General features: G+C 32.2%; 1 protein-coding gene, 1 long non-coding RNA gene and 1 pseudogene across 12 annotated transcripts in view; 1 reads left to right on the plus strand and 2 right to left on the minus strand.

The window, feature by feature from the left end:
- Positions 1 to 15,102, minus strand: part of LRP1B (LDL receptor related protein 1B) — a 1,828,472-nt gene that overhangs the window by 614,742 nt on the left and 1,198,628 nt on the right. For all 10 annotated transcript variants that reach the window (XM_077861563.1, XM_077861564.1, XM_077861559.1 and 7 more), the window contains one exon: positions 13,524 to 13,769. In XM_077861563.1, coding sequence (XP_077717689.1) covers positions 13,524 to 13,769 — 246 coding nt within the window. The remainder of the gene's footprint in view (positions 1 to 13,523; positions 13,770 to 15,102) is intronic.
- Positions 4,348 to 5,370, minus strand: LOC144291786 (tetraspanin-6 pseudogene; annotated as a pseudogene).
- The window catches only part of LOC144291793 (uncharacterized), a 50,302-nt gene continuing 47,766 nt past the window's right edge, over positions 12,567 to 15,102 (plus strand). For both annotated transcript variants that reach the window (XR_013359327.1, XR_013359328.1), the window contains exon 1: positions 12,567 to 12,798. This is a non-coding gene — a long non-coding RNA (uncharacterized LOC144291793). The remainder of the gene's footprint in view (positions 12,799 to 15,102) is intronic.

The raw sequence follows: 15,102 nt of genomic DNA on the forward strand, positions 1-15,102 counted from the left end.
ATGTAGAAAGAAATTCTACAAGAGAAGACCTGGATTCTACTCTTGCCTTGGCTACAAATAAAGAAAAGTCACTAAAGCTATATAGGTCTTATCTTGATTTTTAAAATAAAATAATACTTTTGTTGCTACATGATTTAAAGTTTTATATGTGAAGAATCTTGAATTATTAATTGCATTATCAATAAAACAATATTTATATTAACCAAAATAGTCTTTAAGACAAATAGCTTTTGTAGAAGTAAAATGTTCTCTATATATAAGACAACAGATAAAATTCCTAAATTGGTGTGTGCCTAATATTATAGACTGAAAATATATAAAGCAAAATCTGACAGATTTAAATGGAGAAATCGATAAATCCATAATCATATTGTGATATATTTAACCACAACTCCCACACAAACTGATAAAAAAAAAGCCATAACAATGATTAAAATAACAAAATAAACAAAAGTTCAATCTACTGGAAATAAATAGAAATCTGTACATCAAAATAGAAGATATACTCTCTTTAAGTACACACAGAATATGTAACAAAATGGCCATGTTTTAGTCTACAAAGTAAGTACCAAGAGATAGCAAATAATCAACCTATTAATGGACACCTGATCTGAGCACAATGGAATTAAATAAAAATCAATTATAAAGACTGGTAAGCTTCACATATACTTTAGTACTAGAAATAATTGCTAAACAATTTCTTGACCAATAGGACCTCAATAAGGAATTCAGAAATAAAGAGAGATATTATTATGGCAACAAATGTATAGATTAAGAAGAATGAACAATTAAAACTAATGAAATAGAGAATCAGTTCCTGGATGGTGAAATGAGGATCCAAAACCATCTCTTTCATAAAACAGTGAAAACACTGACAAAATGGTCAAAATCACCTTTTTCTGAACTCTAGAAATTCAAGAAAAACTGCTGAATATCAGTATTATATGGTGTTTTAATATGTACCAAACCCATTCCCCTGTCCTTAGCTTAATAATTGATTTAAAAACAAATGATCCACAAGTTCCCAGAGGGGACATATGGATTTGGAGCTCCCCCAAAAGCCCAAGCTCCAGAGAGAACTGTTCAATGTGGGAAAGATGGCCTTTTCAAGAAAATGTGCTGGGGGAACTGGATTTCTGTATTCCATAGAATGAGGTTGAAACCTCACACCATATATAAAAACTAACTCAAAATTTATCCTAGACCTAAATATAAGAGCTAAAATCACACAACTATTGGAAGAGTACTTAGTGACTCTTTATTAGGCAAAGACTGTGAATAGTCATTTAACCCAAGAGCCTACAAAAATGACCAAATAAGTGGACAAGAAGATGCTCAATATCATTGATTATCAGGGAAACACAAATCAAGCACAACATCACACTTCACATCCCCTAGAATAACTATAACAAGAAAAATGGACAATATCAGATGATGGCAAGATTGTGTGGAAATTGGAGCCCTCAAGCATTGCTGGCTGGATTTTTAAAATGACACAGCCACTTTGGAAAACACTTTGGCAGTTCCTCAAAATGTTAGACATTGACTTACCATATGATCCAGGAATTCCATTCTTAGTTGTACACACAGGGGAAATGAAAAGCATGTCCACACAAAGCTTGTATGTGGATTTCATATCATTATTCATACAATCAAAGAATAAAAATCCAAATGCTCATCAACTGATGAATGGATAAACAAAATGATATAATACAATAAATATACTTTTCAGCAATAAAAATAAATTAAATACTGATAAATGGTAAAACATGAATGAATGAACCTTGAAAGCATCATGCCACATGAAGGAAACTAGTCACAAAAGAGCATGTACTGCATTATTCCATTGTTATGAATTGCCCAGACTAGGCAAACCTACAGAGACAGAAACTAGGTTAGAGATTGCCAGCGATGAACTAGGGTTTGATGGGGAGTGAATTTTAAATATGTATGGAGTTTGTTTGGGGGGAGAATTAAAATGTTCTAAAATTAGATAGTTGTCATGGTTGCACTACTCTGTGAATATACTACCAACCACTGAATTCTGTACTTTAAAAGAATGAATTTTATGGCATATATATTATATCTCAATTCATCTGTTTTAAAAAAAAAAAGGAAATATGGTAATTAGTGTGGAAATTTGTAGAGAATAAAGAAATGTACAACTTTTGTTACCTAAAAATCATGATTTTTACCTCAATCCAATTAATCTGTATAACTATACTTAGCTCATTAGCTCTGAAAACTTTTCCATCTATACAAGGAAAAAATAAACCATGCAGATAATTTAATGTTCTTTTTCTTCTCTGTATATTTGTGGTAGTTGAATAAAACGGAGAATTCATCTTTTAAAAATTAATAAAATAATAAATAAATTCAAGAATCCAGAAAAGATAACTCTAATAAGTTAGGAAGAATAACATAAATATAATTACAGAAATTGATAAAATTGAGAAAAACATTATTAAAAAAATGGAAATCATTTGTTTGAAGGATAAAATACAGATAAGCATGTGGAAGGACCAATACATATACATATGCATGCACATAAATATATGTAGAAATGAATAATAGGAAAAATTAAACTAGGAAAGTAATTATTATGGATATTATTATTTATATTCAATAAAAAATTAAAAAATAAGAGTGATATATATATTTTAATAATAAATTTGAAAATAGGTAAAGTAAGCCATTTTCTAGAGAAATATTTTGCCAAAATTGACTTGTAAAGAAATAGAAAATGTGAATAGACCTACAATCTATAATAAAAATAAAAATTGAGTGAGTAAAATTATACCCTCTAACCAAGTATAGAAGAGAACAAAACAATCCATAAATAATGAGATAACTGGAGAAATAGAGAGTGTTAAGAAAATGTTATAGCAGTTAAAACAAGAAGACCATAACCATCATCTTGGGCAACTATTAAGAAGACTGAACATTACTAAAATAGCAAACACTTATAGAGTGCTTCTTAAATAGAATTACTCTTAAATATTTCATAGATCCCCATTTGTGCAATCCTCACAAAGTCCTAGGAAGTAAGTGATATTATCGCTCCCATTTTTCACGGGAAGAAAAAGAGGCACAGAGAAGTTATGTAACTAATATGCCAGAGTCACACAGCTAGTAAGTGGAGGAGCAGGGATTTGAACAAATTTTCTGTCTAGTGTTAGCAATGAATTGGAGACTCAGGAACTCTTATAACAGCTGATGGAGTCTACATTTTTAAAACTGTTTTGGAAATATAATTGGCGATGATAGAGATGACATGTGCAACTGAAGGTACACATGCACTTGAACATGTGTGGTTCAGCTTGTGCACATTTCCACAAATAGACATCATAAGAGCTTTCACCGCAACATAATTTGATGTAGCAAGGCACTGGAAATAACATCAATGACCATGAATAGGAGAAGATTAACAAAACTATAATCTTTTTATACAGCAGAATGCCATAGAGAATTTAAAAGGAATAAACAGAGCTATTTAAAACACTACACTATGGATACTTCTCAAAATCATATTTTTTTTTTTTTTTCAAAATCATATTTGTGACTAAAAATTCCAACTAATTCCAGCTGGATATATATAATGTATGTGATTCCATAAGCTAAGAAACACAAAAATTATATTACATGTTGTTTAAGAACACAAACTATGACAGAACAGATATCCTAATTTCACAAAAGGAGCTACCTCTGGGATGGAGGAATGGATGAACAGAGGACTCAAAGTTATTTAATATTTCATCACTTTCAGAAAATAATTTGTACCATGTATAGCATGAATAAATTGGATAAATTTTCAATATGCTAAAATATTAGCTTTGAATACATTATTCTCCAATATGTTTGAAAGATTTCACAAAATGGAAGATGACACGAAATGTCTTTTTCTTTTTTTTTTAAGATTTATTTCTTCTCTGTGTGACTATCATAAATAAATAAAAATTAAAAAATATATATATATATAAAAATTGGGATCCCTGGGTGGCGCAGCGGTTTGGCGCCTGCCTTTGGCCCAGGGCGCGATCCTGGAGACCTGGGATCAAATCCCACGTCGGGTTCCCGGTGCATGGAGCCTGCTTCTCCCTCTGCCTGTGTCTCTGCCTCTCTCTCTCTCTCTCTGTGTGTGACTATCATAAATAAATAAAAATTAAAAAAAAAATATATATATATAAAGATTTATTTCTAAGTAATTTATATACCCAGTATGAAGCTTAGACTCATAATCTTGAGATCAAGAACTGCATGTTTCACTGACTGAGACAGCCAGGTACCATGAAAACATATCTTGTATACTCTGAACAGTGACTGTTACATGGACTCTTTTATTAAAACTTTCTTTTTTTTTTTTTTGCTTCATTTATAATTTATTAGCTCTTCCAGTGTTTCACAGTGATACAGGGGTTTCAATGATTAACATCAATGGGACAAAAGGTGGACCTACACAAATGTCTTGATTGAATCAGACTATTACTGATGGAATTTTTTGGTCTATCGTAAGTAGTATTAGGCAATCTTCCATCCAGGCAATCTCATAGCTCACAGGGGGGAATGTAAATGTCCTTAAAGCTGAACAATAGTAAGCCCGTGGTTTGATGATTACACTATCTCATACTGGTTATTTGTTATGGCGCGAGAGAGGCAGTAGGATAGAAAGATTCCAACCAGCTGAAAGCAAGCAACTCCAAAAGAAATTCCCTCAACCACTCCCATTTCTGACTCTATAATGGTCATCACCTTTATAAAACAACCTTCATTGTTTACTTTATCTGCATCTCTCTGTGGAGAACAATTTTCAAGTTTACAGCAACTCTTGGGAAATCCTTTTTCTGAGTAATAATTAGTATCCCTCCAATCTCTATAGTCGGTGACACCACAACAATGTAACGTATTTTGAATCTTGTCTACTGCATCGCTTCTATAATCTCCCGTAGAGTTATACTGCTTTAAAGTTTTCTCATAATTATTCTTAAAGCTGTTCCTAATCTCATGTCTGAAAACAAATCCTAAGATGGCAGTGACCAATTCAACCAAAAAAATGAGTCAGAAACATTGCATACAGTTTTAGCATCCATGCAGAAGCTCGGCAGGTAGCAAAACAGCCAAAGGTGCCCAAAAGAATGATGACAGTGCCAGTGCCAATGAGCACGAAGGGGACATTGGTGGCCTTCTCATTTAAAAGGGAAACATAATTCTCCAGGCTCACCTTGCCCCAAATGCCAACGGCAAGAAGGATTAGGCCAGTGATCCAGAAGATGAAAGTGTAGATCAAGAGGATGCTCTTGAAACAAGTAATGACTGGTTTCGTCTGCAGTCTCCGAGACGGGGATGCCATGACTAGCCACGACCCTGCCCCACCACACCAGCTTATTAAAACTTTCTGAAGGCTTTTCAAGTTCTTATATTTACTGTAGTCATTTTGTGTTGAGAATATAGTTGATAAATGTTTACTTGATTACACATGACTATTATAAGCCTGTTTACCAAAATAAAAAATCAAAGTGTAAATATTTAAATTATTTCTATTTGAACTGAATCTTGATAAATTCTCCAAGTGTCTCTACTTTTAAGATTTGTTTACTAAATTATTATTTCTTTTTTGAGAAAATAAAAAGTTGTAATGAATAATCCAATATGTAAATTCATGAACTACTGAGAAATCATGAAGACTGGGTTTCAAAATGCCAAGTCTTAAAATGTTTTTTCCCTTTAATAAGGATAAAAAATAAACATCCGTATAAAATATTTGGTGATAAAACACAATGAAGCATTTTCTCATGTGTTTCAATTTTGATGTAAGGATATTAACTTCTTTTGGGGCAAATTCAATTTGGAATGAATATAGCAAAATATGAAGTAGTCATTCACTTTTGCAGTGTACTAACTTTTTTTTCAGTGTGCTAGCTTGTGGTATTTATTCAGTCTCATAAATGACTGAATTTTACAACTCAAACCACCAAATAAGACTCAATATAGAAGAGGCTTGAAGTTCTTTACCATGAGATGACATGTGTATAAAACAAAGAAGGTTCCAATTTATATATATATATTTTTTTTTATATTTTTTTAAAGTGATGAATTTACTTTTAATAAATGTAGCATATTACAAAGAGCTTTAGAAAGGACTTATAGGTCTTCTATCTGCTGTTCTTTTCTCTTTGATTTTTTTAATCCCACTACAGATTTGCATAATGATTGTTACAAGATAGTATATGGAAGCAGTAGATGACTTGTCTAAGAAAGAGTTCCTCTATAGTCCTCTCAGGGTAATTGTTATGACTCCAAAACTAGTAATTTTACATGAATAGTCCTGATTATTTATTATCATACCTATAATGTCCTCAAACATAGTGATATTGTAGTTACAATGCTTTTTCTCCTGCAAGTTCAGAATTTTCACTTTTCTGTTCTCATATTTAATACTTTATTTGAATTTCTCGGTCCCCATCATTAGATATATCCCCTGTACAGAGTAGCAACTTATGAAGTGGTAAATGATCTATTGTTTACTCCAGTTCACTATATATTATTACTTCCTCTTCTCCATTCCTTTAGCTATAGCTATGTTGGGAATGAATGAAAGTGAAATATTATTGAAGTGTGGTATACATAAGGGCAGAAGATATAAAACCTATGAAATGAGTGCTCGTTTCGGCAGCACATATACTAAAATCTATGAAATGAAAGGTAGGATAGACTTTCAACTATTATTCAAACTGGTAAATTTATAAGATTATCTCACCAACTGTCCACCAATTTTGAGAGTATTTTTTTTTTTTATCTGTATGTTTCATTTTGCTGTTGTTTTGCCTTTAATTACTTGCCTGAAAATTCCTGGATATTTTTTTCTCAGTAGCTCTGCTTTATATTTCACGTTTCTTAAAAACTTATCTATTCTTTCCATTAATAAATATCAGGAATCTGCATTTGGGGCATGTATGTATAGAAAGAGAGAGAGTGGGAGAATGAGAGAGGGAGAAAGAGAGAGAGAGAGAGTTCATTAAGGGGTGAGAGTTTGAGCAAAAATCTTTGCATTTCTAAGATACAGCCCAGTGCTTTTTGCTAGATTATATTTAATAAATACCTGTGATTACATAAGTGAATGATTAATTATAAGAATCAATGAATAAACAGCCCAAGAGACATTAAATAGAGAGGAGATAAAATTATTATGGCGAGAAGAAATTAAGAAAAACAATGAAGTGAAGAAAGGAATGAAGCAGAAAGATAAAGAAATATTCTGTAAAGGTCATCGTGAATGAAACTAATAGAGGGCTAAAAGAATGTAGAAGATAGTTGATATGTCTACAGTTTAGTACATGCAACCAAATCCTACAATAAGAAAAAGACAGCCATCTTGATAGAAAAATGGCCAAAGGAAATGAAGAGATGCAAAAGGCTAACAAGCATATAGAGAAATGCTCAAACTTGCCATAAGAAAAATGAAACTAAAACAACGAACTATCACTTTACTTCACTATATTGGATGAAAAAGCTAGAAAATCGGATAATTTTAAGAGCTGGCAAGGATATGGGGACCTTGAAAGTGTACTGTTGGTGGAGGTGGAGACTGTTCAACCACTCTGAGAAGATACTGGTTATACTTTCTCATAGTAAGTATAAGCATACCCTGGGAGTCAATAATTTTGGTCCCAAATAATGTTCATGCATATTTCTAAGACTAGATAAATGTCTGTCAATGCCAGCAATACTTTTGCAGAGATTTGGGGTGATTTAAGTGTATTTATATTGTAGAGTGAATAAACAAAAATAGTTGGGGACATGCCATATGATACCACATAGCGGTTAGAAATAATAGATCAATTGTACACATAGCACAGATCATAAAACTAATAATAAAAACTATTACTACTTCAATGAATAGAGGAAACTTGTTATATTCAACAAACATTTGCTACAAAATATATTTTTTAAAATGTATTTTCACAAGAGGTGTAAAATAATTTGATGCAGTCTCAGCTTTTAAGAATGTTTGGGTCTAAGTGGTAACAGAAATAAGCTCATAAAATGTACACTATTCAAAGACATCACAAGACTTTGAGGGCACACAGCACAGGGAGGTGGCCTGGATCTTTGTAGTAACTTGTAAAAGCTCTTTCTTTGGAGTCAGATAGAATGAAGTTCAAAAGCTTTGCTCTAACATCTCTTTGCCACAGCCCTGAGTAAATGAAGTAACCTCTCTGGGTCTCAGTTTCCAAAGGAATAAAATCAGAGTATTAATATCGATTGGTTTCCTGTAAGTTATAAATGAATTGCCCATCACACAGTAGATGCTTGAGAAGTGGTAGCTATTAGTAATATTATCATAATCAACTTGAGGAAGAATTCATAGAGGAGAGCGTTTTAAATAGATTATAGGATTTCCAGAATGTAGAAGATACTGTTCTGCTCAGATGATAATGAGCAGAGTGCATGAAGGAGATGGTACAATAAAGTGATGCATGTGAAAGTACATTATATGTTCTTGGCAACTATTTATTTACTAATATTACTAATGATGAAAACAGTAATAATGTGCCTAGAATAGAAATCCATAGTGGAGGATAACAAAAGATTAGGTTGGAGAGAGAAAACAAGCAAAAATGAAGAAGGTCCTAAATAGCAGACTGAAGAATTTGATGTTCTTTCCATAAATATTTAAGAGTTACTTTCAAATCATAAATAGACACTGATATATAAAAGTGTCATTTTACTAAAATAAAGAAGTGGATCACCAAATTACCCCCCCTACACACACACACCATAGCTTAATTCCCCTGATCTCTTCACCTTTATTTACCATTATTCCCCAAGGTAGTCCACCTGCTTATCATTACTCTGTTCTCTTTTATTTCATTTTTTATTCTTTAATATACTTCTGACCTCTTTCCATTAACTCTCACCTTCCGGATTTAGATTCTTTTCAATAAAAATACCATATCCCTTCAAGTTTCAATATATTCTTAGAAACTAAAGAAATAAGATGATGACAACAAAGAGGCCAGAGAGAAGACTGTCATCATTATAACATCTATGGTACAGATGCTACCAACTGGAGAAGGAGGACTGAGTCCAAAAGACAATAAATTAGGGTATGGAGAGGGGGGCAGCAAAGAGTTGGGGAAGTCAAAGATAAGTTCAGCTTGTAGGCCTGAAGACCAGAAGAAAACTGGAGCTGCTGACAGGACTATGGATATTTAAGAGAAGAGAAAGAGTCCATTTCAGCCAACAAATTTTGAAGTGACTTAATGACACTCAATTAAAGAGAACTGGATAGTAGGAAAGACAGTATAGCTGGAAATATAAATGCCACAGTAATATGATTTGAGCTGATAAAGGAAGGTCTCAAGAGATCACATATAGGAGTATACGGAAACTAAGGTTTAAGGAATGGGCACAGTTTACCAAAAAGAGAGCACTAAATTTACGCTGTTTTATTTTTATAAAATTATGGATTACATCCATAATCTGTTTACTAAAAAAAAAATCATGTAAATTGAGCTGAAAAGCAAATACCATTTTTTTCTAAAGTACTCATTAATAGTTTATTCTGGCATCCAATATAATTTCCACAAAATATTTTGAGGTTTAGTTAATTTAAAAAATGGACAAGAAAACACATATTTATTGAATATCTTCTTTGTTCTTAGAAATTTAAGGAAAATATATAGTACATATAAAATATCGACCCTATCATGAAGAGCTGGTAATTTGGTGGATGAGAGAGGATAAGAATACCAAAAAAAAATAATTATATTCAAGGCAATGTATATTACAAAAAAATTATTTTTCCTTATTCTTGTTCAATACCTGACAATCTCACCTCTAAAACACATCTTGAATCTGTTCTTTTCTTTCTTTCAATAATCTTTTGCCTGAATAACCTTCTTTTAACTGGTCCCTGCATTAAATATAATTCTTTAAATCTAAACATGGATAGAAGAGAATAATAAGAACCAAGAAAAACATTGGTGGAGAAATCTCACCTAATTCAGGCTATGAGAAAGTAAGAAGGACAGCTATAATATTCTTTCTGATGTAACTAGAAACATGATGCAAATCTGCAAGTAAGTGGTCTACTAAACAGAAAAGAAACTGGAGATAATGTAATTAATAGGAATATTCTGGGTATTCATAGCATACAGAAATGAACACTTTGTAAGAAAGTGATTAATGCATTACATATTAAGAAGGAAACATGTAAAGGACTGATAAAAAAAGTATTGAAATAGCCAAGGAAAATGAGACTTACAGCTATATTAAATAAAAACTGAAGATCATAAAAATAGTTTTTATGGAAATCTTTATATTTAACTAACAAGATGTTAAGAGTGAACTTAGAGAAAACAGAATCATTTCACAATTCAGCAAAAGCCAGACTAAAGAACTTTGGAAGAAAGGAGCTCTGAGAAATAAGAAAATATGAAAGAACTACAGGAGAAGATTCAAGAGAAAAAAAAGCGGGGGAGTCATAGTTCTAATTTGAAGCATAAAGAGTGCTATTATTCTTTACTTTTAAAATGTCAAGAAGAATAAGAACAGGTATTGCATTCAGTAGAAAGGATACATTTTAAAAGCAGGGACCCAACTTAAAAATGATAGAAAAAAGTAATAAAAGAAGAGCAAGAAAAAAGAAATTTTATTTTCAAAGTCCAATAGTTAGTGGTTAATTCATTTTTATTAAACTCTGAATCTACCATAGGTTTTAAAAAAAGAAAGGAAGTGAATAAAATGCAGAAAAAATCCTCTTTTATACGTAAAAATTGCTTTAAATTAAAAAATAATCTTCAATAGCTAACAAAACCTATATTATCTGAATAATATAAATGCTGACAATGGCATTTGGTATACTGTATGTTTCAGGAAGGAATAAATTACCAGCAGGTTAAATTCTCCATGCAAGAAAGCTCTATATTAACTTTAAAAGGTAACTATACCTTTGCTTCCGTCTTAAACTATAAAAAAAGCAGCTGTGAAATCTAGCAATCCTAACAGTGATAATTGATACAGTACTGTTAGTTTCTTTCTGAGTTTAGAATGGAAGGAGCCAATTACATTAGTAGGATTATCTTTGATCTGGTTACTTATATTCAAATGTTGAATTATTTTAATATTGAACATGAATTGCTATTGATTTCATAGAATACAGAAGTATTATAATAAGTCAATACTTTTGTCACCTGTATTCAAAAACCAGTTATGGAGTAAATTCTCATGTAAAATATGATTATATTTTGATCTACTGTTTCCTTAATCCAAACATGTACATAAATAAAATGACTATTATCATTATAAAAAATTGCTTTTTTTTGTTTTTTTTTAGCCTCTCGTGTCAATCACCTTGTACAAGATTCTTTGACAAGAACGAATCAAACAATTGAACTTATGCCTCAAGAACTCAAAAAAAAAATTTTTTTTGCGAACTCAAATTTTAATAGCCAAGAGAAAAAAACACAAAACAACAATCGAAATAAAAGAGTGAAATAACTTAATATTCAAAAAATTAACAATGTTCTCTGAAAAAATGTAATACTTTTGATTTAATATTTTTCTAGAACTGGACTGAATATTATATAAAACAAAAAATCTACGACTTGATTTTTTACTATAAGATGCTTATTTCATCAGAGAGATAAGGAATATAGAAAGCACATAGATGAGAGTTTGAAACAGCAATTAAAAATGTGTATATATTTTCACGGACAATATATTCTAGACATAGAAAGGAGAAATAAATAGAGAACAAGAATATTTTAAAGAATATTCTCTTTAAAAAGATATGAAAAAAAAAAAAAGATATGAGCTCATAGGTCTTAAAAGAGTATCCAGGATTTTTGGAGATAAAGAGGGGAAGTACAGTCTAAGGAAAAGAAACAATGAGAAAAGTTTATGATGTATAGGTTCAACTTAGTAGTCTGATTAAGTCTGTGTACCACTTATCAGAAAGTTTTAAAAAGTACTCAAACAGTAAGAAGAAAGTAAAAAAAAAAAAAGTATACATAGAAAAATCAAATACTGTATATTAAAATGCAGTTACCAATATTGAACAAAAAAACACTTTTGGATGTAGTAATATGCATGCTTTTTTTTTATTACTGTATTTGATAGCAGATTGAGCAGTGGGTCTAATGACCCCCATTTTTTTTTTCTTTATAATGACCCCCATTTTTAAAGTAATAGTGGGTTCCAAAACTTGAACATATATGACATTTTGAGATATCAGAACAACTTTAACATGGTGTGAATGTCTATTACTTCAGTTGGAGACATACAGTTGCTGCTAATAATTAGTGTTAACTTTCAGTGAGACATGAAAGAAAATAAAGGTAATATTTTCTCTAACAACGTTCACGGACCCCTTCAATTCTATCCATGGACTCTAAGTATTCACAGCCTCGTTAAGTCTCTGGAGAAGATAGTGGAAAGTGAGCAAGTTCTCAAAGTGTTGCAACATGCTATAAGGAAGACATTGTTATAATGGGCACTAATATTTGAATGATAAGAAAACCAAGGCTCACCTAGCTTTATGTAGCCCGCCTAAGGTCACGTACATAACGAATGCCAACTGCAAGATTAAAGTTCAAAGATCAGATTCCATAGTCCCTGGTTTTCCCAGTATGGAATCTGACCTAGAGAATCATCAGAATGGGCAGTTTTAAATGGGCAGTTAGAAGACGAACACAGCCAGAGCGAAGAGTTTATTTCAAGAGCAGAAGACACACCATTGGAGGTGTGGGCTAGGACCAGACTTTGGAGGGTTCTCAAAGCTTGCAAAGAGAAATAAAAGTAAGTGCTTTAGAGAGTACAAAAATAAGCCTTTAGGGATGACGATGTTGGAAGTAGCATTTTAAGAAGGAAGAAAATATCTGATGGACTGTGATTATAAGGATTACTGTAATATGCTGTCAAGAAGATTTGGAGTAGGTCTAAAATGACACATTACAGGGGTGCTTGGGTGGGTCAGTTGGTAAAGCATCTATCTTTGGCTCAGGTCATAATCCTGGGGCCCTGGGATGGAGCCCGCATAGGGTTCCCTGCTCAGTAGAGGGTCTGTTTCTCCCTCTTCCTATGCCTTTCCCTGTGCTTGTGCTCTCTTTCAAACAAATAAATTCTTTAAAAAAATAAATAAATAAAATGACACATTAGGGGTGCCTAGGTGACTTATCAGTTAAGTGCCTTCTGTTCAGGTCATGATCTCAGGGTCCTGGGATTGAGTTCCACGTTGGACTCCCTGCTCAGCAGAGAGCCTGCTGCTTCCTCCTCCTCCGGCCCTCCCCCCCTCATTATCTATCTCTCTTTATCAAATAAATACAATCTTTAAAAAAATAAAATGACACATTATACTTAAATGCCTTATTGAAAATTAGTTGAATCCTTTTATTAATTCTTTAAAGATGTTTTTGTATTATTTTCACAAGATGTATTCTTAAATATAACAAGATACACAACACAGAAAAAAACCAGAAAGGCTCTCACTATTCTTCAATATAGCAAAACACACATCTACTTACCAACACTTGTGCAACTTTCCCCATCCACATCCAGCTTCCACCCTTCATAGCATGAACACTTGACTGTGTGCTTGTGCTGCTCACACACTTGACTGCATTTTAGATGATTGCTACAATAATCTATAATTTCACATGTTTTATTGTCTTTGTTGAGCTGAAGTCCTTCAGGACAGGAACAGACAATTCCTCTTCCAGGAACAACAGAACAGTGATTGCTACAGCCTCCATTGTTCAGTGAACATTCATCTATAAAAGGAGGGGAACAGATTACAGGGCATTATCAATTGTTTTGCTCAATTAAATACTAATCATTGAACTCAATTCTCTAAGGCTAGAATTAGAGCAAGGATATTATAAATGAATAGAAAAAGCTCTCTGGCTTTAAAAAAAAATTATTTATTTATTTATTTATTTATTTATTTATTTATTTATTTATTTATTTTTAGGGCTTGGTGTAGGAATGATAAAATAATTCATTGAAAGACCAAATATAATTCTACATGATAGGAACTGGGAATGGGAGATTTTAATTTCTATAAAACTTTGGAATACATTTTGTTTTACCCCACAGAGGTAAAGTAAGTTCAATGTTTCTTTCTATTGTGCTGAGCCTTTTAGCTTTTGAGCAAAATCAGTTGCTAAGGCCTCCCTGAAGGATATACATTGATGATCTGAAAATTTGACTTAGCTCAGTGTTTATAGCATGCATATACATATACATGTATGATATATATATATATATATATATACACATATATATATTTCTACGTCTATAGTCTGTTTCATAATGATAATGCAGGACGGATTAATTTGCTTTTTACTGGCTATAGCCACTTATTTTTAAGTTAGGTAAATTACACATTGTACCCTATATGTTGGTTATTATATTAATTCAATGAGGCCATGAAAGCATAGTAAAAAGTTGACTTGGGGGGATCCCTGGGTGGTGCAGCGGTTTAGTGCCTGCCTTTGGCCCAGGGCGCGATCCTGGAGACCTGGAATCGAATCCCACGTCGGGCTCCCGGTGCATGGAGCCTGCTTCTCTCTCTGCCTATATCTCTGCCTCTCTCTCTCTCTCTCTGTGACTATCATAAATAAGTAAATATTAAAAAAAAAGATTTAAAAAAAAGTTGACTTGTATTTTGACTGAAATAATGAGTAACCAATATTTATTACATGGTTAGTATGACTGGTTTATAGAGAAAGAGACTTTTTCTTTCATGGCACTTATAATTTAGAATTGCATTAAATATATTTATTTCTAATTCTACTTCATTATGAAGTTGTAAGATCTGTGAGTGTATATAAAATATCTGCTCTGTTTAGCAGTGTATATCCTGTAGCTAGCACATTGCCTAACATAAACAGTTAACAATATTTGTTCAATAAAAAAAGTCCAAAAGCACACAAATACCCCCAAATTGAGCCAGTACTTGTCAAGTTGGGAAAATTTCAAGATGACATCCCTATGTCATTGATGAAAATAGCAGATAACTGTCTTTAGTTTATTACCTATTACGTATGTATTATTAGATGCATAGGAATAAGGCTAAAGGAAGCTTTGCCTTCCTTTGCTTTA

The sequence above is a fragment of the Canis aureus genome, chromosome 20 (genome assembly GCF_053574225.1).
Source record: "Canis aureus isolate CA01 chromosome 20, VMU_Caureus_v.1.0, whole genome shotgun sequence".
Taxonomy (NCBI): domain Eukaryota; kingdom Metazoa; phylum Chordata; class Mammalia; order Carnivora; family Canidae; genus Canis; species Canis aureus.